Consider the following 24,201-nt stretch of genomic DNA (forward strand, 5'->3'; position numbering starts at 1 on the left):
ATATAGAGTTTTAGTAAGTTATATATATAGATTGTAAGCTCTACGGGGCAGGGATCTCCATCCTCTTGTGTCTTTGTACCTTAACTTATTGCAACTGTATTTATCTGTATTTATTTGTATTTATTGTTATACTTTGTATTTATCTATTATTACCTTAATAGCCCCCTGTTTGTATTAATGTATTCTACTGTACAGCGCTGCGTACATAAGTAGCCAGGGTCGAACCCGACCCTTGCGGTGCTCCCCCTGCCCGACCGCTTCTGCCCCAACGCGTTAAATTAACGCTCTCGGGGAAGGACATCGGGTTGGGGCCCTGCGAGGGGGGTTAGGGGGGCCCCTCGGGGGGGAGGCTATGGGCACGGGCCATATGGGCGGGCTATGGGCGTGGGCACTGGTGGGCCCTTCACCCCCCAGTCCGACCCTGTAAAAAGCGCTTTATAAATAAAGATATACATACATACGTACTGTTGCAGGCTTGGGGGGGTGCAATAAAGTTTCTTTACTTTTGCCTCTGCTTTTCTATGGGGCCCCACAAGGGACATATATTAAGCAAGTGTGGCCCCTGCGGACAGCTGTGGCCCTATAGGAAGGAAAACAGCCCAAGGAAAGGACACATACTGTACATATATATATAGATTGTAAGCTCTACGGGGCAGGGACCTCCATCCTCTTGTGTCTTTGACCCTTATCGCAACTGTATCTTTTATTTATTTATGTTCATTGTAATACTGTGTATTTATCTATTATTTTCTTAATAACCCCCTGTTTGTATTAATGTATTCTACTGTACAGCGCTGCGTACATAAGTAGCACATATACATACATACATACATACTTACAACCTGCAGAATGAGGAGAGCAGAAGCCGTACGACTTATCCACAAGAAGGACTGAAGTATAAAGCAAGTAAAGGGTAAGTAACCCTAATAAATCAGTATATGCAGCAGCAGCAGCAGGACATCATTAAAGGAACAGTGGCAGCAGCAGTAACAAAGGCACCCCGGCAGCAGGCTAAATATGGATCAGTTCTTCCATCCCTCCCCCTAAAGGTTATCAGCGACCAGCCAAACCTGCATCTAAAAATTCTCTTTTTAGAATGAAAGAAATCTAGGTGTCTCTCTGCTGCTCCCTAACGTCCGCCGGGGGTATTGCAACTGCTATTTTTATCGGAGCAGCACAGAAAGGAGGAGGAGGAGGAGACGTTGAAGTGAATGAATTACAGTGAGGAAGCTCCTCTCTCCCATTCATGCTGAGTTTCCCCAAAGCAAATGCAGCGCCGGACGGTGATGGGAAGCGCTGCCATATGGCACCCAGCCCCAGCAGGTAGCCCTGAGCCTTACCTTGAACTCCAGGAGCAGCAGGGCAGGCAGGGGGGGTTACCCTCCACCTAAGACGCTTGGGGAGGAGTTGCCACTGCAGTTGCTGAAGGAGACAAGTAGCCCCCACACTCAGTCTGTAGTCATTGCTCCCATGAGCCTCTCTGGGCCACCCTTGGCTCCCAACTCCCTGCAGGCTGGAGAATGTGCCACCCAGTGGGAGTTGGTGACTGCCCCAGGGACTTTGCTGATGGCCTCTCTGGGGAGAAGGAGATAAGAAGGGGTGAGTGTAGGAGAACCCTACCAGAATGACTTACTGAGCCCCATTCCATGGAGAGTTAACATGACTTTTACAGACCTGACCAATGACAGTGTGGGAAACCACACGGAACCCCACATTAGAGGGGATAATGACACTGAGGACCATGCCAACGGGACCTCCCTGAGTCTGGCCTTGGACCTGCCGGCTCTAAGTGTCGGGATCGTCCTGGCTGTCTTCATCCTCTTTGCCATAGTGGGCAACATCATGGTCATCTTGTCGGTGGCTTGCAACAGGCAGCTGCAGACAGTCACCAACTACTTTATCGTCAACCTGGCCATCGCCGACCTTCTGCTCAGCACCACGGTGCTGCCTTTCTCCGCCACCCTGGAGGTGCTGGGCTTCTGGGCGTTCGGAAGGGTCTTCTGCGACATTTGGGCAGCGGTGGATGTCCTCTGCTGCACTGCGTCCATCATGAGCCTCTGCGTCATTTCTATAGACAGGTATGTCGGGGTGAAGTACTCGCTGAAGTACCCCACCATCATGACCGAGAAGAAAGCTGTGGTCATCCTCATCCTGCTCTGGTTGTCTTCTATGGTCATCTCCATCGGACCTCTCCTGGGCTGGAAGGAGCCTCCACCTCCAGATGACAGCAAGTGTAGCATCACAGAGGAGCCGGGATACGCTCTCTTCTCTTCCCTCTTCTCCTTCTACCTGCCCCTCTTGGTCATCCTTGTCATGTACTTCAGAGTCTACATAGTGGCCAGGAGGACTACCAAGAGCCTGGAGGCTGGGGTGAAGAAGGAAAGGAACAAGTCCATGGAGGTGGTGCTCAGGATCCACTGTAGAAGTGTCCTAGAGGAGTCCAGCTCCAGTACCAGGAACCACAAGGGTCATACCTTCAGGAGCTCCCTGTCCGTCAGACTCCTCAAATTCTCCAGGGAGAAGAAGGCCGCCAAGACCTTGGCCATCGTGGTTGGGGTGTTCATCCTCTGCTGGCTCCCCTTCTTCCTTATCCTACCGCTGGGTAAGTCCCAAGTGCCTCCTTCATGTTAAACTTTGTCTCTTCCCCCCCGACCCTTCCCGACCCATTCCGACTCACTGGTGTTCATCCTCTGCTGGCTCCCCTTCTTCCTTATCCTACCGCTGGGTAAGTCCCAAGTGCCGACTTAATGTTTAACTTTGTCTCTTCCCCCTCCGACCCTTCCCGACCCATTCCGACTCACTGATAGCCTAATGCAGCGCGATTTCTGTTGGGAAAGTTCTCACCTTTAGCGATCGCGATGTGGTTTTTCTGGTCGTTTAGCAGAGTTACGACAGGCAGAAAACGACGACCCAAGGGCTCAGGGGTAAATACCCCCCTCCCTTACATTGTTGGAATTCTAAAAAACGTCTCAAGGGGGTTACAGGTTTAAAGGTATATGGCAGCACTTTGAACGTCAATAGTATTGCAGATTTTCAGCGTCACTAGGCAAAGTGTCCTTAGCAACAAGATATCATTTTCAAATTCCATGTTGGAACCCCCCCTATCAGTTAAAACGTTGATCAAATTACTTTAATACCAATTTTGGGGTCACCCAAATAAGAGAATGTCTGGGGTGCACTGGGGGTCCCCAAAAACACCTGTTTCTCATAGCTGAACTACATTAGTCTTGTAGATTGTAAGCTCTTTTGGGCAGGGCTCTCTTCCCCTCCTGTATCGGTTATTGATTGCTTTATATGTTACTCTGTATGCCCAATGTATGGAACCCACTTATTGTACAGCGCTGCGGGGTATGTTGGCGCTTTATAAATAAATAATAATAATAAGTCTACAAGTTATATCAGGATCTACCTCCGCTCATGTTTCTGGCAGGTATTTCCCTGATCGTTCAGTTTACTGCCCCTGGAAATATTTAGCACCATTCCATAGGGGCAGACTGGGGAGAGCGGGGCTGTTGCCAAGGTGTTGCCGGGGGCATGGGGGTGGCAGATACACAGTAAATTCCTGGGCTGGATCTGCCCCATCCCTTGGGAGAATTATCAAAGCCTGAGAGTCCCTAGTAGGGGTAATTGATTTGTTTGGGTTGGAGGGGTGGAAGGGAACACAAACAAGCCTGACTGGGGGCAGAATTGCAGAGAGGGCAGGACGCTGCTTGTCTTGTTTATTCAAAATAAAGGTCAACTGACCCAAACACTAACACTGCCCTTTCCTTGTGTAAACAGCAGAGATGCTCGGGATCAGCTGACGAAGTGCAGAGCGGCCGTTAGAATTCCCATTACACTCAGGGAGAGATTGGCTTAATTACACTGTACTTGGCAGGGCCCTACAGGGGGGTACAGGGGGGATTATGGGGGGGGGGGGGGGGTTACTAGGCACAACCAGGCAGCAAAGTGAGGATGGCCAGACTACATAATTGTAATAATAATAATATAAGTCTATATTGTAAGTGAATGAAAGAGTAGTGGATACACTGATCCTACTCCCAGACAATTGCCGGCACATTATATTATGTACGATTGCTCTGATCTAGACATGTCAGGTACAGTGTTCATGGGGCATCAGCCGTGTACAAACCAGATACTCACACTGTAACATGGGGTTAAACAGGCTTGGAGCTAGCCCGGCCTGTCCCCAGTATTCATACAGTATGGATCCCATACAATCCAGAACTGGATCCCATACAATCCAGAACTGGATCCCATACAGTTTGATAATAGATAGATAGACAGACAGACCGATCGATAGTTAGACAGACAGATAGATAGATAGATAGATAGATAGATAGATAGATAGATAATAGATAGACAGACATATAGATGGATAGATGATAGATAGATAATAAATAGATAGATAATAGATAGACAGACAGATAATAGATAGATAGATAGATAATAGATAGACAGACAGATAGACAGACAGATAGATAGATAGATAGATAGATAGATAGATAGATAGATAGATAGACAGACAGACAGATAATAGATAGATAGATAGATAATAGACAGACAGACAGACAGATAGATAGATAGATACATAGATAATAGACAGACAGACAGATAGATAGATAGATAGATAGATAGATAGATACATAGATAGATAGATAGATAGATAGATAGATAATAGACAGACAGACAGACAGACAGACAGATAGATAGATAGATAGATACATAGATAGATAGATAGATAGATAGATAGATAGATAGATAGATAGACAAGACTGGGTAAGTTCCAGGGCGGATCTATAGAAGGGAGCCCCTAGCAACCTCAGGATGGACTGTGTGCCTGGATTATATGGGAGGCAAGTGTTGATTGGATTGTGGCCACAGCCCGGCCGGTAACGTGATCCCTCAGGCCCCGTGTTTTACACTTATTAGTGCCGCTCACTCAGTCTGTCCTGTAATTTCCTATTCTGTGGCACCTCCGCCCGGGGCTTTATTGTCTCTGCCTCCCCGTAACACAGGGCACATTATCAGCTTTAAAGCTACTTGCTTCACCCCTGTTTAGAGGGAAGGGAAAGATCATTTAATCATCTTACTGCCAGTGATAAGCTCTGTTACTGAGGCTCTTGCAGAACTACACCCAGCACTATGTATATAGAAACATTGGGGTAACAGTCACCCTGCTATAGTTCCAGGGGTACCCAGGGCACAAATAAGCACTCACCCCAAATCCCCCCCTAACTGGCCTTCAGGCTGGGCCCCCTTAGCCCATAACAAGGTTACAGATATATAGAAACATTGGGGTAACAGTCACCCTGCTATAGTTCCAGGGGTACCCAGGGCACAAATAAGCACTCACCCCAAATCCCCCCCTAACTGGCCTTCAGGCTGGGCCCCCTTAGCCCATAACAAGGTTACAGATATATAGAAACATTGGGGTAACAGTCACCCTGCTATAGTTCCAGGGGTACCCAGGGCACAAATAAGCACTCACCCCAAATCCCCCCCTAACTGGCCTTCAGGCTGGGCCCCCTTAGCCCATAACAAGGTTACAGATATATAGAAACATTGGGGTAACAGTCACCCCGCTATAGTTCCAGGGGTACCCAGGGCACAAATAAGCACTCACCCCAAATCCCCCCCTAACTGGCCTTCAGGCTGGGCCCCCTTAGCCCATAACAAGGTTACAGATATATAGAAACATTGGGGTAACAGTCACCCTGCTATAGTTCCAGGGGTACCCAGGGCACAAATAAGCACTCACCCCAAATCCCCCCCTAACTGGCCTTCAGGCTGGGCCCCCTTAGCCCATAACAAGGTTACAGATATATAGAAACATTGGGGTAACAGTCACCCTGCTATAGTTCCAGGGGTACCCAGGGCACAAATAAGCACTCACCCCAAATCCCCCCCTAACTGGCCTTCAGGCTGGGCCCCCTTAGCCCATAACAAGGTTACAGATATATAGAAACATTGGGGTAACAGTCACCCCGCTATAGTTCCAGGGGTACCCAGGGCACAAATAAGCCCTCACCCCAAATCCCCCCCTAACTGGCCTATAGGCTGGGCCAGAAGTGCTGCAGGTAATCAGTAATGGGGGGCCACACACAGTACTTTGCCATAGACCCCACAATCCCTAAGGGCAGCTGAGCAGCTAAACACCACAGGGCCACGTTGCTAGTGTAGAACAGAGAGAAGATGAGGAGTTGCCCCGCAGCCATTACAGAACCTCCTGATGCCTTGCAACTCCTGAGTGTGTAATAGAAATACTCAGTGGGGAGCAGTTCATTGTTACAGTTCAGTAGTTGTACAAAAATGCTTTTATTTATAGCAAATGTAAGAATCCAGAGTAGTACAGGGGAATCCCTATGTGCCATCGTTTTATGGTATCTCTCTGTACAGGCTATGAGCAAACTTAGGGGGCTGTTCCTGCTGAATTGTGCTTAGTACAGGGGAATCCCTATGTGCCATAGTTTTATGGTATCTCTGTACAGGCTATGAGCAAACTTAGGGGGCTGTTCCTGCTGAATTGTGCTTAGTACAGGGGAATCCCTATGTGCCATAGTTTTATGGTATCTCTCTGTACAGGCTATGAGCAAACTTAGGGGGCTGTTCCTGCTGAATTGTGCTTAGTACAGGGGAATCCCTATGTGCCATCGTTTTATGGTATCTCTCTGTACAGGCTATGAGCAAACTTAGGGGGCTGTTCCTGCTGAATTGTGCTTAGTACAGGGGAATCCCTATGCTGCCATAGTTTTATGGTATCTCTGTACAGGCTATGAGCAAACTTAGGGGGCTGTTCCTGCTGAATTGTGCTTAGTACAGGGGAATCCCTATGTGCCATCGTTTTATGGTATCTCTCTGTACAGGCTATGAGCAAACTTAGGGGGCTGTTCCTGCTGAATTGTGCTTAGTACAGGGGAATCCCTATGCTGCCATAGTTTTATGGTATCTCTGTACAGGCTATGAGCAAACTTAGGGGGCTGTTCCTGCTGAATTGTGCTTAGTACAGGGGAATCCCTATGTGCCATAGTTTTATGGTATCTCTCTGTACAGGCTATGAGCAAACTTAGGGGGCTGTTCCTGCTGAATTGTGCTTAGTACAGGGGAATCCCTATGTGCCATAGTTTTATGGTATCTCTCTGTACAGGCTATGAGCAAACTTAGGGGGCTGTTCCTGCTGAATTGTGCTTAGTACAGGGGAATCCCTATGCTGCCATAGTTTTATGGTATCTCTGTACAGGCTATGAGCAAACTTAGGGGGCTGTTCCTGCTGAATTGTGCTTAGTACAGGGGAATCCCTATGTGCCATAGTTTTATGGTATCTCTCTGTACAGGCTATGAGCAAACTTAGGGGGCTGTTCCTGCTGAATTGTGCTTAGTACAGGGGAATCCCTATGTGCCATAGTATAATGGTATCTCTCTGTAGCTGGGAGCTGTGTGTAGCCAAGCCTGCCCCAAAGGGAATATTATACAATAAAAGAACTGCCCTTAGCAGGACATTAGGTACCAGAACATCCTGTAGAAGAGAACAAAGAGAGAGTCGCGGCCCCTCCCTGCAGAGCTTGCGTATCATTGGCTAATGTAGTGGGACCCAACCCACAGAGCTTGCGTATCATTGGCTAATGTAGTGGGACCCTCCCCGCAACTCCCTGCAGTCACGCCGCAGGCCTACAGATTATTATACAGCCATGCTGACTCCATGCTTTTCTCAAGCACATTAAGGTGGGGGGGGGGGGGGGGGAATTCACGGGGTATTTATCCTTATAATAAGGGTCACAGCTCATAAGGAAACACTAATTTGCGCCCCCCCCGCCCCACCCCCGGAATGCTTGCTTGCACTGGACAGCAAGGGGCAGTGGGCAGTGGAACCATAAACAGCCCCCTCTGCCCCTGACCCCCCATGTTCTTTTTGTTGCATGATGGGAGTAAACACGTGCCTCTAAAGCCAACTGGGCCACCAAACATAAAGCCCCCCCAGCCAGTGAGTCTCCATTCAGCCTGGGCCCCACTTCCCCGTGATTCCTGTATATATTTCCCCCTAAATTGCCCCCCAGGCTGCTGCCTAACCCCAATCCCGCCCCTGTTGCTAAGGGAATTCACTGTAAAATTCGGTGTTCTAAATACAAGTTAAACAGCGTAACCCTGGCTCTGTGGCCCTAGCAACGTCCCCTGTCTCCAGGCTGCTTCTTAGTTTTCCCTGGCACTAAACTCATGTTGCTTTATGGGTTTCCGGAATGTTCCTTTACACTTTAATCTCCGTACAGGAACAGGTATATTTTATTTGGAATGTACATGAAATATACCATTAACCGTATTAGTCTTAAAGGTGCAGAGCAGGGGCGGAGCTACAGTGCTGCCCCCAGATACCCAGTGGGGGAGCTTTACCCTATAGGGTAAATGGGATTTTCTCTGAGCTCTTTGGGATTAGTTCCCAGAATTCCTTGTATTAATTAACATTAATTGATTTGCAGGGAGGGAAGGTGAATCTTACGTGTGAATCCCATTGATCTGAACTGACACTAAAGTACAAATCTGGCAGTTGCTGCTATTAGCCTGCCGAGCCAATGAGGAGTAAGTAGGGAGTATAAATTACTGCTAAATAAAGTTTGTTTTCAATTTTTTCTGCTTGAAATGCCCCAGTACCTTTAGCCCAGGGAGAGAATACAGATCCATACCCCCACCCCACTGTGGGAAGGAATGTGACATTAGAGGGAAGACATATGGTGAGCGCATCCCATTATCTCCCAGCATTCCCAACCAGTCTGGCCTGGAACGTACCCTACAGAGCTTCAGAGAATGTTTAAAGGAGAACTAATTAAGTTTACATTAGTACTTTTACTAAGCACAATTCAGCAGGAACAGCCCCCTAAGTTTGCTCATAGCCTGTACAGAGAGATACCATAAAACTATGGCACATAGGGATTCCCCTGTACTAAGCACAATTCAGCAGGAACAGCCCCCTAAGTTTGCTCATAGCCTGTACAGAGAGATACCATAAAACTATGGCACATAGGGATTACCCTGTACTAAGCACAATTCAGCAGGAACAGCCCCCTAAGTTTGCCCATAGCCTGTACAGAGAGATACCATAAAACTATGGCACATAGGGATTCCCCTGTACTAAGCACAATTCAGCAGGAACAGCCCCCTAAGTTTGCTCATAGCCTGTACAGAGAGATACCATAAAACTATGGCACATAGGGATTCCTCTGTACTAAGCACAATTCAGCAGGAACAGCCCCCTAAGTTTGCTTCACTTCAGAGCAGATACCCATGTTTCGTATATGTAATCTCGTGTTTTAAATAATTAAACTGGAGCCAATTAAAGTTTATCGACCCGTTAAGCACATGTAATAATTACTAGCTGGCTCTGTACATGTGAAGCAGAGACAGCCTGTGTCAGTCAGTACAGAGTGCGGTGAGACAGACAGTGAGTCTAATAGACAGTGTATGTGAGTAGCACGGTGTCTCTGTTACTGACAAAGTCTTGTTGTAATTAAAGAGGTTTCAGAAGATTCCGCTTTTGCTTTGAAATTCCTGTTTGTCTCCCCAATAACTCGAGGCTCCGGGGAAACAGACTGGGGATGATTTGTGGGTTCTGTAACTCCGTGCCAAGCTGGCAGCCCCCCCGGCACTCACACAATAACTCATTAATAATCCTGTAATGGCTGATATATCATCTGATTGGGCTGAGGGGGGGCACTGTCATGGCGTCATTGCCTCATCCCATTTATATGTCACAGCCTGTAATACTTATTCCTGCAGTTTAAACATTCATGTATTTTGTATACTGTGCGGCAGCCCCAGTGATTATCTCCTAACTAAACTAGATCCCCAGGCAGCAGTGCAGCAAATGTAATGGAAATAGACTGCTGGGGTATATATATATATGTATATAATATAAAGACCAGCAACCAAGGGATTTAGCAAAACAAATTGTATTATGTGGCTATGTATGTATGTGTATTGGTCACAAATCTTCTCAATATCCTTATAATTTACAGTAGGGGGTACATTATCCCTTATAATACATGAGTGATACTCAGAGTTCCCTGTATAACTCAGCCTGCAGCCTTGTGCCTTTATATGGGCACAGAACCCCTCAGTGACTGCTAATATCCTTATCATTTACAGTAGGGGGTACATTATCCCTTATAATACATGAGTGATACTCAGAGTTCCCTGTATAACTCAGCCTGCAGCCTTGTGCCTTTATATGGGCACAGAACCCCTCAGTGACTGCTAATATCCTTATCATTTACAGTAGGGGGTACATTATCCCTTATAATATATAAGTGATACTCAGAGTTCCCTGTATAACTCAGCCTGCAGCCTTGTGCCTTTATATGGGCACAGAACCCCTCAGTGACTGCTAATATCCTTATCATTTACAGTAGGGGGTACATTATCCCTTATAATATATAAGTGATACTCAGAGTTCCCTGTATAACTCAGCCTGCAGCCTTGTGCCTTTATATGGGGGGCACAGAACCCCTCAGTGACTGCTAATATCCTTATCATTTACAGTAGGGGGTACATTATCCCTTATAATACATGAGTGATACTCAGAGTTCCCTGTATAACTCAGCCTGCAGCCTTGTGCCTTTATATGGGCACAGAACCCCTCAGTGACTGCTAATATCCTTATCATTTACAGTAGGGGGTACATTATCCCTTATAATACATGAGTGATACTCAGAGTTCCCTGTATAACTCAGCCTGCAGCCTTGTGCCTTTATATGGGCACAGAACCCCTCAGTGACTGCTAATATCCTTATCATTTACAGTAGGGGGTACATTATCCCTTATAATACATGAGTGATACTCAGAGTTCCCTGTATAACTCAGCCTGCAGCCTTGTGCCTTTATATGGGCACAGAACCCCTCAGTGACTGCTAATATCCTTATCATTTACAGTAGGGGGTACATTATCCCTTATAATACATGAGTGATACTCAGAGTTCCCTGTATAACTCAGCCTGCAGCCTTGTGCCTTTATATGGGCACAGAACCCCTCAGTGACTGCTAATATCCTTATCATTTACAGTAGGGGGTACATTATCCCTTATAATATATAAGTGATACTCAGAGTTCCCTGTATAACTCAGCCTGCAGCCTTGTGCCTTTATATGGGCACAGAACCCCTCAGTGACTGCTAATATCCTTATCATTTACAGTAGGGGGTACATTATCCCTTATAATATATAAGTGATACTCAGAGTTCCCTGTATAACTCAGCCTGCAGCCTTGTGCCTTTATATGGGGGGCACAGAACCCCTCAGTGACTGCTAATATCCTTATCATTTACAGTAGGGGGTACATTATCCCTTATAATACATGAGTGATACTCAGAGTTCCCTGTATAACTCAGTCTGCAGCCTTGTGCTTTTATATGGGCAAAGAACCCCTCAGTGACTGCTAATATCCTTATCATTTACAGTAGGGGGTACATTATCCCTTATAATACATGAGTGATACTCAGAGTTCCCTGTATAACTCAGCCTGCAGCCTTGTGCCTTTATATGGGCACAGAACCCCTCAGTGACTGCTAATATCCTTATCATTTACAGTAGGGGGTACATTATCCCTTATAATACATGAGTGATACTCAGAGTTCCCTGTATAACTCAGCCTGCAGCCTTGTGCCTTTATATGGGCACAGAACCCCTCAGTGACTGCTAATATCCTTATCATTTACAGTAGGGGGTACAGTATCCCTTATAATACATGAGTGATACTCAGAGTTCCCTGTATAACTCAGCCTGCAGCCTTGTGCCTTTATATGGGCACAGAACCCCTCAGTGACTGCTAATATCCTTATCATTTACAGTAGGGGGTACATTATCCTCTTTCTGGTTACTGTACACACACACACACATACATATGTTGTTGTTAACAATCATTATATAGAGGATCATTCTCTATTTTCTCCGCACTTTGGCAGCCACATTCCAGATTAGAAAGGGTTGAAGGCTTATTTCTCTAACGGCCAATCAGATTGCTAAATTGCCATGACAGCAAACTACAGGGATTGAAGGCCGGCCAATCCTGTAACATGATCCCCTATGAGTTTCGTTTGGGCTGGAGATTTAATGACGTTCCCTGGCAGTGCCGTAAGCTCTTAGTAAGAATGCCATTGCCTAGGTGCAAGTACACATGAGATAATATTACTTTGTGCATTGGTTACAACCTAATTGGCCAGTATGAGGTATGAGGGCCGTTGGGCATCTTACGTGCAGCCTACTGAGGTCAGAAGTACCCCTCTTGGCCTTCAGTAGTCTATTGGGGATATGTAATAGTGACACTAAGTTTGCCCAGGAGCAGTAACCCATAGCAACCAATCAGCTTGTAGCATTTACTGGTCACCTGTTTAAAAGCAAACATCTTATTGGCTTCTACGGGGTTACTGCTCCTGCCTTTTATTGCAGACGGGGGTAAATTCTCTAGGTCTAGGTACTCTTATTTGCATGGGCAAATCAGTTCTCTACGTTAGTAAGAGATAAAAACCAACCAATACTCAGGATACGGCGGCCAATAAAATGGAACCTTACAAAGTGACCCTTACTGCTGTCACAGAAACAGAAATGTCTCCTTACGTTCCTCCATTCTTCCGTTCCTCCTTACGTTCTTCTTCAACTCTTTGGTGAAATGGAAGATTCCACCCACCATCTTCTATATCTCCTCAGCTCCACTCCCCTTGATTCTTCTGCTCCTGGGACACTGGCTCTTCTCTCCCATTTTTAGCTTCATACTTTAAAGCTTCAGCTGAACTACTATTCTCAGAGTCTGTACTACTAGTAGTAGTTGATAACAGGATGTAGAATACAAGGCGCTGACCCTATTTACTTCCTATCTGGGTTCAGAAGTGGTCAGAAGTCCACTGTGAACATGGAAAACTACACTTGGCCCTTCCTCCCTCTCTACTAAGAGGTGTCCATCTCATACCAAGCTTTAGTCTATGGTTTCCTATCTAGCCCTAGCAATTATCTCTATGCCCTGGAGGTTTTACAATCTAAATTTCATTATTGATAAAAACAAACTCTGTGTTATCATATTCCCAAGATATATTTCTCTAGTTTTCCTCCTGGATGTATCCATTGCTTTATCCGCAGCTTATTGACCTCTCCTTTGAACATTAACAACAAGGTTAGCGCTTACTGATCACCTGAAAGCAAACATCTGATTAGTTGCTAGGGGTTACTAGACCCGGAGTGCACTTGGCCCGTTATTACATGTCCCAATAAGCTTATACATCCAGCTTGTTGACATGGATGTGGTTTTGATCTGGTCTATTAGTATTGATTTGTGGGAACATCCTGGGATTGCAGTGATTATTAGTGGCCTTAATGACAATACCTGACAAAATGATGTATAATATGGGGGACATATATATATAGAGAGAGAGAGAGTATTTGCATCACGGTGCTTGTAGAACAGAACATAAGGGATGTGTTGATAGATAGTCTTGTTGATAGATATTCAAGAGGATGGTGAAGGCACAGAGAACAATACAAGGATATCAGAAGCCACTGAGGAGCTCTATGGCCATGTAAAGGTTCTATATCATGAAATTCCAAGGGGAACGTAATATCTATATATTATACAATGAGGAAAATATTTTTATTATGTCATGCCATCTAATGAATGATAAAACTTGGTCCCTTTAGCCCAAGTTGGCAGCTTATGAGTCAACTGGCATTGACGCGTTGATGTGGTCCTCAACCAATGGGTCATCTTGGGCCAGGGCACAAATGATCAGATCATCCTGGCTTGTCCATTTGTTGTGGATGTGGATCATATAGTGTATGGCCCACCTTAAATTTGTCAGGGAGTCTCTATCATCTGAGAGTTATATCTGAGATTACATGATTGGGGCCAGTAACCCCCCCTGAGTTCAGCAGGAGGATCAGAGGAATTGGGAGCGGGGGGGAACATCCTTGGGGCTGTTGTAGGTTCATGTGTCACTTTTTTTCCATTGTTCCTTGAAATCATCATAATATTGAATATTATTGCAAAAATATTGTTTTGTTTCCACCTTAAACACCTCAGGTCAGTGTTAGAAATGTATTTAGCACCAGGTAAGTAGGTCCCAGAGAAGGTGGTATTTCAGTGTTTATAGTAAATCTACAACTGCTCTGCTCTCTCTGACATTGAACCTGTACAATAAGCTCCGTATCATAAGGCGACCATCATTCTCTGTTATAGGTAGGTTATTCTATTCCCCTGACCCCCCGGCAAGTGTCCCTGCCTATAAAAGCTGCCCCAATACGGCTGTTCTGCCCCAATAAGGGGTAATTATATCTTAGTTGGGATCAAGTACAGGTACTGTTTTATTATTACAGAGAAAAGGGAATCATTTAACCATTAAATAAACCCAATAGGGCTGTTCTGCCCCAATAAGGGGTAATTATATCTTAGTTGGGATCAAGTACAGGTACTGTTTTATTATTACAGAGAAAAGGGAATCATTTAACCATTAAATAAACCCAATAGGGCTGTTCTGCCCCAATAAGGGGTAATTATATCTTAGTTGGGATCAAGTACAGGTACTGTTTTATTATTACAGAGAAAAGGGAATCATTTAACCATTAAATAAACCCAATAGGGCTGTTCTGCCCCAATAAGGAGTAATTATATCTTAGTTGGGATCAAGTACAGGTACTGTTTTATTATTACAGAGAAAAGGGAATCATTTAACCATTAAATAAACCCAATAGGGCTGTTCTGCCCCAATAAGGGGTAATTATATCTTAGTTGGGATCAAGTACAGGTACTGTTTTAGTACAACAGAGAAAAAGTTAAAATGTTTTATCATTTAATTATTATGGAGTCTATTGGATATGGCCTTCCCATAATTCAGAGCTTTCTGAATACCATCTTTCCAGATAACGTTTCCCATACCTGTACTGTGAACATGGAACACTGTACATACAACCCACATGGGGGGGGGGGGTCAAGCATTGCAATAAACAGTAGAGTGATAAAGAAGAGACAACTTGTAGTACTAAACAACATCTAAGGGTGAATACACACAAAGCTACTAGTAGCAGCTACTTGTCACGGCTACTAAAACAGACAATCATTTACTGATAATTGTATCTACGTGTGTTTAGCAGAGGCAATTCTCAGTATTGTCTATGGCAGGGGATTTTCTGGCATTTAGTAGCCGTGACAAGTAGCTGCTACTAAGTAGCTCTGTGTGTCTTAGCACTAAAGGTTTGCAGGTTGGGTAGCACTACTGCTGCACCATCTTGTCCTACTCTCACCCCTATTTACCCCCCGCTGGGTTGATTAGTAAGATGCTGCTATTGAGCCAAAGTCATTAGTGTGAGGCAACAGCTCTCATTTCCGGCTCATAATAATAATAATAATATCTTTAAGTTAACAATGGGGAGCCACTTCATGGCAAGACATCCCAAGCCCCATTATTTAGTATAATGCCACTTATTGTGTCGTTAGTCACAAACAAACCGTTTAGTGCCTTGAGCAATACCACGAACACACCCACGCTGATATGCGCCATTATCTCTTGCTGCAATACGGGTAATTATACAATTAATCACAGGGACAGATTGGTGCATAAACAAACTTCTGTAGACGGGGGCCGACGGCTTTGCTACTGGGGGGGGAGATGAGGTGCTTATTGCAGATTAATAAAGAGCCCCGCTACACACACACACGTGCAAAAGGCAACACGTGTAATTAATTAAACAAGGGCAACCAGTTGGGAAAATAGTAATTGTTACATTCCCATTGTGCTCCCCAGATTCCCCAAGCAAATGCTATATGTACTGTATGCCATTCCTAGTCTGCGGCTAGCCACATCTCTGGGAGGGCAAGCTGGGTAATTACCTGCTGGTTTGAGGCCTCACCAGAAAAACATCTTTAAGTGCAATGTAATTAGCATAGTAAATCCACTGGGTTTTGTCAGTTTCCGGTGCTACACATTAGAACTGCTTTCAGCTAACCTATTGTTTCTCCTACTCCCATGTAACTGGAGGAGTCCCAAGTCGGACTTGGATTTCTTACTATTGAGTGCTATTCTGATACCTACTGGGAGCTGCTATCTTGCTCCCTTCCCATTGTTCTGCTGATCGGCTGCTGGGGGTGAGGGGGGGGGGGGATATCACTCCAACTTGCAGCGCAGCAGTAAAGTGTGCCTGAGTCTGAGCTTTCAGCCAGCGCTACACATTAGAACTGCTTTCAGCTAACCTATTGTTTCTCCTACTCCCATGTAACTGGAGGAGTCCCAAGCCGGACTTGGATTTCTTACTATTGAATGCTATTCTGATACCTACTGGGAGCTGCTATCCTGCTCCCTTCCCATTGTTCTGCTGATCGGCTGCTGGGGGGGAGGGGGGGGATATCACTCCAACTTGCAGCGCAGCAGTAAAGTGTGCCTGAGTCTGAGCTTTCAGCCAGCGCTACACATTAGAACTGCTTTCAGCTAACCTATTGTTTCTCCTACTCCCATGTAACTGGAGGAGTCCCAAGCCGGACTTGGATTTCTTACTATTGAATGCTATTCTGATACCTACTGGGAGCTGCTATCCTGCTCCCTTCCCATTGTTCTGCTGATCGGCTTTACATTCAAATAGAATAGAGAATAGAATAGAATAGAGAATAGAGAATGGGAATTAACTTGTTTCTATTAAAAAAAGTGTCTTATTACTACCCTCCACAAATTACTATATACCGGGGCTGATAGAAATGATCGATATGAATTGGATGGTATCCCCCTTTTTATGTTTTTATGTTTTTATGTTATTGTGCAATGATAAAACTGTATTTTGTCCTTGTATCTGGTTTGCTATATGTTACATGCTATAATGGGTTAACAAGAATGGGGGAGGAGTGATGGGTGTGAATAAAAAGACACCTTTTGAAATCTGTACCATACAGCTTTTGAGAAAGTGGTGGGATACCACGAAACGCGTCAGGCGTGTGGTCTTTTTTGCCTGGAAGTGCACACCATGATTTTAAAGAAATCTGAATAAAGTATAAGAGATTTTTTATCAGCAGTGTTTGTTTGCTCCGTATCAAATACAATACTTCTGCTGATCGGCTGCTGGGGGTGAGTGGGGGGGGGATATCACTCCAACTTGCAGCGCAGCAGTAAAGTGTGGCTGAAGTTTATTCTGTGTAGTTCTATAACTAAAGGTAATGTAATAGATTTTTAATCAGTGGTGTTTGAGATTTTTAGCTTTTAGCAAGGATGCCCTGCAGCTCATAGAGATGTCGTTGTTGTATCTGGCAACCCCGGTTACGGCTTGCGAGCAATAGATTGTGGGTTCTATAGTGCCTGCTATCCAGTACCTGACGGCCAAGCATTGTGCACTATTGGGGTCATTTGCTGTGGCCCCATGTAGAAGTGTAAGAGCATAGCCCAGCAATACTGGCACAGGCACTACCCGCCCTATGGCACAGGGTCCCGCTGTGAGTCTGTCTCTGCTCCCTAATTTGCTCATATAAATGCTGTCCCCATTAGGGGATGGGTAGGGACTGGTTGGGGGGCCTATGTGCCTCTCCCACCCCTCATGAATACATTGCTGCTGAATACAGACAACGCTGTGTTCACCGGGTTCAAAGAGAGCAGAAGGCAGGGGGCAGGGATTAAATTGCCCCTGTTTGGGCACGTTACCATCCATGTTATAAATGATCCCTTATGTTTCCTGGTTGTGTTTGTTTTATCACTCATCGTGCCCGTCATTCATCACCACAAGGGTTAAATGAGTGAGACCTCTGCTACCGGCAATTAGTAAATAATCACCAAAAACAGTGAATGCCATCTGTACCCAATTTGTAGTATTTATATGTTCCAACGTGTCATTTTATCCTCTATAGAAACCGCGCACGTAACCGCCCGGCTACCGGCGTCTGAGCTGTTTGTTTAAATCCCGCTGTTTATTTTCATTCTTTGGCATGTTCTGCCCCTTCATGTAACAGGAGTTTCTGATATAATAAAGATAAAATGGCACATAAATAATTAGCAGCTCACAGAAAAACAACTCTTTTAGTGAAAAATCCCTTAGTCGGAAGATAGTGGGCCAATTGGCCTCCTTACACCTAAGCTTGGCCGCGGCCGGCAGGGAGAAATGGCACAATTGGCACAAACCGGCGGAATCAGTGACCACAAAGTAAAACAAAAAACAGCACTTTGGGGAGGGGGGGAGATTATTAAAACGTAGATTTATGTGGCTTTATAGTTTTTTTAAAATTGAGACTTAAGTCATTTCCACAAATGTCAATCATTTTTCACAAGATCCTCTCAGGTCCCTGGCTGGGTTTTGAATGAAGGGTGGGCGTGTCCAAAGATCCCTGCCAGAAGCACAGTAGGAGGGGGAGAGCCAATCACAGCCCTGCAGTCACACAAGGGGGCAGCAAGGAGTGGAACAGATGGGTGGGACTAGTGCGGTTTTGGGAGAGTTTCAATAAATCAGCCCCAAACACTACTTTTTAAAGCACATTCCTTCTATAGTTAGATGAGTCCGATTTATTGGCACAATATTGATCTTCACACAATATGTCCCCTTTAAGAGACCCAGGACTGTATCCTATAGAGGTATGGGATCTCTTATCTGGAAACCCATTATTCAGAAAGTTCCAAATTACGGAAAGGGGATCTCCCATAGTACCTGTACTTGATCCCAACTAAGATATAATTACCCCTTATTGGGGGCAGAACAGCCCTATTGGGTTTATTTAATGGTTAAATGATTCCCTTTTCTCTGTAATAATAAAACAGTACCTGTACTTGATCCCAACTAAGATATAATTACCCCTTATTGGGGGCAGAACAGCCCTATTGGGTTTATTTCATGGTTAAATGATTCCCTTTTCTCTGAAATAATAAAACAGTACCTGTACTTGATCCCAACTAAGATATAATTACCCCTTATTGGGGGCAGAACAGCCCTATTGGGTTTATTTAATGGTTAAATGATTCCCTTTTCTCTGTAATAATAAAACAGTACCTGTACTTGATCCCAACTAAGATATAATTACCCCTTATTGGGGGCAGAACAGCCCTATTGGGTTTATTTCATGGTTAAATGATTCCCTTTTCTCTGTAATAATAAAACAGTACCTGTACTTGATCCCAACTAAGATATAATTACCCCTTATTGGGGGCAGAACAGCCCTATTGGGTTTATTTCATGGTTAAATGATTCCCTTTTCTCTGTAATAATAAAACAGTACCTGTACTTGATCCCAACTAAGATATAATTACCCCTTATTGGGGCAGAACAACCCTATTGGGTTTATTTAATGGTTAAATGATTCCCTTTTCTCTGTAATAATAAAACAGTACCTGTACTTGATCCCAACTAAGATATAATTACCCCTTATTGGGGGCAGAACAGCCCTATTGGGTTTATTTAATGGTTAAATGATTCCCTTTTCTCTGTAATAATAAAACAGTACCTGTACTTGATCCCAACTAAGATATAATTACCCCTTATTGGGGGCAGAACAGCCCTATTGGGTTTATTTCATGGTTAAATGATTCCCTTTTCTCTGTAATAATAAAACAGTACCTGTACTTGATCCCAACTAAGATATAATTACCCCTTATTGGGGCAGAACAGCCCTATTGGGTTTATTTAATGGTTAAATGATTCCCTTTTCTCTGTAATAATAAAACAGTACCTGTACTTGATCCCAACTAAGATATAATTACCCCTTATTGGGGGCAGAACAGCCCTATTGGGTTTATTTCATGGTTAAATGATTCCCTTTTCTCTGTAATAATAAAACAGTACCTGTACTTGATCCCAACTAAGATATAATTACCCCTTATTGGGGGCAGAACAGCCCTATGTGTATCACTGGGTTTGGATGGAAGGCAAAGCTTCCCCAAGGAACAGACTGATGAGTCCCCTTTGAATACCGCAGTTAGTGACTGACCCCCCCCCCCCCCGGCACTATGGGGCAATCACTCAGCAGAAAGCAATTAATTGTTTATAGCCCCTTTCTGCTATACCGACAATAAAGAAGTATATATTTAGATTTATTTGCATCTTACAGGCTTTTTCACCCCAAAGTTCGCTCTGTTATGGGGTTGCAAATGGCTTTTATTGTTCTTTATAAGCCGAGGAGCTTTTACTATTGATCCATGAATTCGTAGTTTCACAGATAATTATTCTGACATCTTTATACAAACACTCGCTAAGGAGAATAAATAGCCGTCACTATATAGTCAGACAGAGTGGGGGGGTCAGTATGTAGGAGCCAGACTATAGTGCCAACCAGGCAGGACTTGGCTTCCATCGTGGGTAACGTAAGGGCACTGAATTCTCTAGATCAGTCACTCAGGGGCAACATGTTGCTCCCCAACCCCTTGGATGTTGCGCTCAGTGCCCCCAAACCAGGGAGTTATTTTTGAATTCCTGACTTGGGGGCAAGTTTTGGTTGAATAAAAACAAGATTCCCTACCAAATAAAGCCCCTGTAAGCTGATAGGGTGCATAGAGGCCCCTAATAGCCAATCACAGCCCTGACAGGCGCATCATTGGGACTTGCCCCGCCTCTTGACAACCTACCAACCCACCCCTCCTATCCCTCCAATCCCAGAAGAATTACACGGACACCAGTTTTGGATGAAAAGGGCTGCAGAACATTTATTAACAACTGAAGTTTAATTTAAAAAGTACCATAAACAAATAGCATAACATGAACATATGATAAACATATCAAACATAACATGAACATATGATAAACATATCAAACATAACATGAACATATGATAAACATATCAAACATAACATGAACATATGATAAACATATCAAACATAACATGAACATATGATAAACATATCAAACATAACATGAACATATGATAAACATATCAAACATAACATGAACATATGATAAACATATCAAACATAACATGAACATATATAAACATATCAAACATATCATGAACATATGATAAACATATCAAACATATCATGAACATATGATAAACATATCAAACATAACATGAACATATGATAAACATATCAAACATAACATGAACATATGATAAACATATCAAACATAACATGAACATATGATAAACATATCAAACATAACATGAACATATGATAAACATATCAAACATAACATGAACATATGATAAACATATCAAACATAACATGAACATATGATAAACATATCAAACATAACATGAACATATGATAAACATATCAAACATAACATGAACATATGATAAACATATCAAACATAACATGAACATATGATAAACATATCAAACATAACATGAACATATGATAAACATATCAAACATAACATGAACATATATAAACATATCAAACATATCATGAACATATGATAAACATATCAAACATATCATGAACATATATAAACATATCAAACATAACATGAACATATGATAAACATATCAAACATAACATGAACATATGATAAACATATCAAACATAACATGAACATATATAAACATATCAAACATATCATGAACATATGATAAACATATCAAACATAACATGAACATATGATAAACATATCAAACATATCATGAACATATGATAAACATATCAAACATATCATGAACATATGATAAACATATCAAACATAACATGAACATATATAAACATATCAAACATAACATGAACATATGATAAACATATCAAACATATTATGAACATATGATAAACATATCAAACATAACATGAACATATATAAACATATCAAACATAACATGAACATATGATAAACATATCAAACATAACATGAACATATATAAACATATCAAACATAACATGAACATATATAAACATATCAAACATATCATGAACATATGATAAACATATCAAACATATTATGAACATATGATAAACATATCAAACATAACATGAACATATATAAACATATCAAACATAACATGAACATATGATAAACATATCAAACATAACATGAACATATGATAAACATATCAAACATAACATGAACATATGATAAACATATCAAACATAACATGAACATATGATAAACATATCAAACATAACATGAACATATGATAAACATATCAAACATAACATGAACATATGATAAACATATCAAACATAACATGAACATATGATAAACATATCAAACATAACATGAACATATGAGAACTTGAACGTTTCTATAACAAACAACTGTAACAACCCAATAACTGCGCAACGCCACTAGCACTGCCAGCTGCCACCCTAGCCCGGAACCCCCTACTCCTCAACAAACTCACTTCCTGATACACCTCCTTACCCCCGAGGTGCCAGGCGTGCCAACCACCAATAACCATGCCACCATTGGTTCCCGGGCTCAACCACCCCGCCAGCCAAACTCCAATACCGACCTGTCTGGGGAGGGAGGGGGGGCATTTTCCTGTACTGCCTAAAATGGAACAGGAAGCGGGAAAGCACAGACCCACCTTTTATACCCCTTGCTTGCAGCCATTTGAACCCACCAATCCCGAATTAGCTGGGAGTGGCTTACAACCCCTACGGCACTGTCATGCCCCTGCCTCTCTACGCCCTGCTACGGGTCACCGGTCACTTTATTTGGCTCCTCCATGAACTTTTATGGTGCTTGTGTTGCTCCCCAAGTCTTTTTACATCTGACTGTTGCTCACGAGTAAGGAAGGTTGGGGGTCCCTGCTCTAGATAGTGGGAAGGTTGGAAGATGGTTCTAGAACGTGGCTAGAACCCATCACGGTTGCCTACGGCAGGGTTCCATCATGGCTGAGCTGATCCCTCTGTGTGACTGACACCTCTGTGTCTGGGGAATAACATACGAAGACTTTATCAATGTGATTTAATGATTCAGACAAGACTACAGTATCCCAAGGTACATTAAGTGATAGTCGCAAACATTACTGTTATCTGCAAAGATAAAACCCACCTTGAGAGCCGGAACAGAAGGGTCACTGGCTGCCTCTCAGTCAGGATATTGATGCCCCCGATTGCCCATAATCTGCCTCCATACATGACAAGCTTGTCACAAACACAGATACATATAGGTGCGTTACTAAGGAGGAAGCCATAGTAACCGTGTTGGGCAGAAGGACACCAAGCTGAGACGTTTCCATTCCTACCAAGGCCTGGATAGTACTACCTGGTGTAAAGTCCCCATTCCCAGCGTCTCAGTAGGGTCGCCTGTACCTCGGGGCATATTTATATACATTCTGCCCTATGGATGGAACTACACGCCATGGCCACTTACCCACAATGCATTGTATTAACCTTTCTTTAATGGGAACTTTAGCGTGCCATCAGCAAACAGAGCTCATACTCATAGTGCCAGGAGAGAGAGTGAGCACTCATACTCATAGTGCCAGGAGAGAGAGTGAGAGCTCATACTCATAGTGCCAGGAGAGAGAGTGAGAGCTCATACTCATAGTGCCAGGAGAGAGAGTGAGCGCTCATACTCATAGTGCCAGGAGAGAGAGTGAGCACTCATACTCATAGTGCCAGGAGAGAGAGTGAGAGCTCATACTCATAGTGCCAGGAGAGAGAGTGAGCACTCATACTCATAGTGCCAGGAGAGAGAGTGAGAGCTCATACTCATAGTGCCGGGAGAGAGAGTGAGAGCTCATACTCATAGTGCCAGGAGAGAGAGTGAGCACTCATACTCATAGTGCCAGGAAAGAGAGTGAGAGCTCATACTCATAGTGCCAGGAGAGAGAGTGAGAGCTCATACTCATAGTGCCAGGAGAGAGAGTGAGAGCTCATACTCATAGTGCCAGGAGAGAGAGTGAGCACTCATACTCATAGTGCCAGGAGAGAGAGTGAGAGCTCATACTCATAGTGCCAGGAGAGAGAGTGAGCGCTCATACTCATAGTGCCAGGAGAGAGAGTGAGAGCTCATACTCATAGTGCCAGGAGAGAGAGTGAGAGCTCATACTCATAGTGCCAGGAGAGAGAGTGAGAGCTCATACTCATAGTGCCAGGAGAGAGAGTGAGAGCTCATACTCATAGTGCCGGGAGAGAGAGTGAGAGCTCATACTCATAGTGCCAGGAGAGAGTGAGAGCTCATACTCATAGTGCCAGGAGAGAGAGTGAGAGCTCATACTCATAGTGCCAGGAGAGAGAGTGAGAGCTCATACTCATAGTGCCGGGAGAGAGAGTGAGCGCTCATACTCATAGTGCCAGGAGAGAGAGTGAGAGCTCATACTCATAGTGCCGGGAGAGAGAGTGAGCGC

The 24,201-nt window shown here is 43.8% G+C and overlaps 1 protein-coding gene across 2 annotated transcripts in view; it reads left to right on the forward strand.

The window, feature by feature from the left end:
* Positions 1–1,214: 1,214 nt before the first annotated feature.
* Positions 1,215–24,201, forward strand: part of adra1d (adrenoceptor alpha 1D) — an 81,620-nt gene continuing 58,633 nt past the window's right edge. Inside the window, exon 1 of one of the 2 annotated variants that reach the window (XM_002935485.5) lies at positions 1,215–2,602. In XM_002935485.5, the coding sequence (XP_002935531.2) occupies positions 1,660–2,602 (943 nt within the window). In that variant the 5' untranslated portion in view covers positions 1,215–1,659. The other variant, XR_004220910.1, reaches the window with a different exon arrangement.

Source organism: Xenopus tropicalis, chromosome 1 (genome assembly GCF_000004195.4).
Source record: "Xenopus tropicalis strain Nigerian chromosome 1, UCB_Xtro_10.0, whole genome shotgun sequence".
NCBI classification, from domain to species: Eukaryota; Metazoa; Chordata; class Amphibia; order Anura; family Pipidae; genus Xenopus; species Xenopus tropicalis.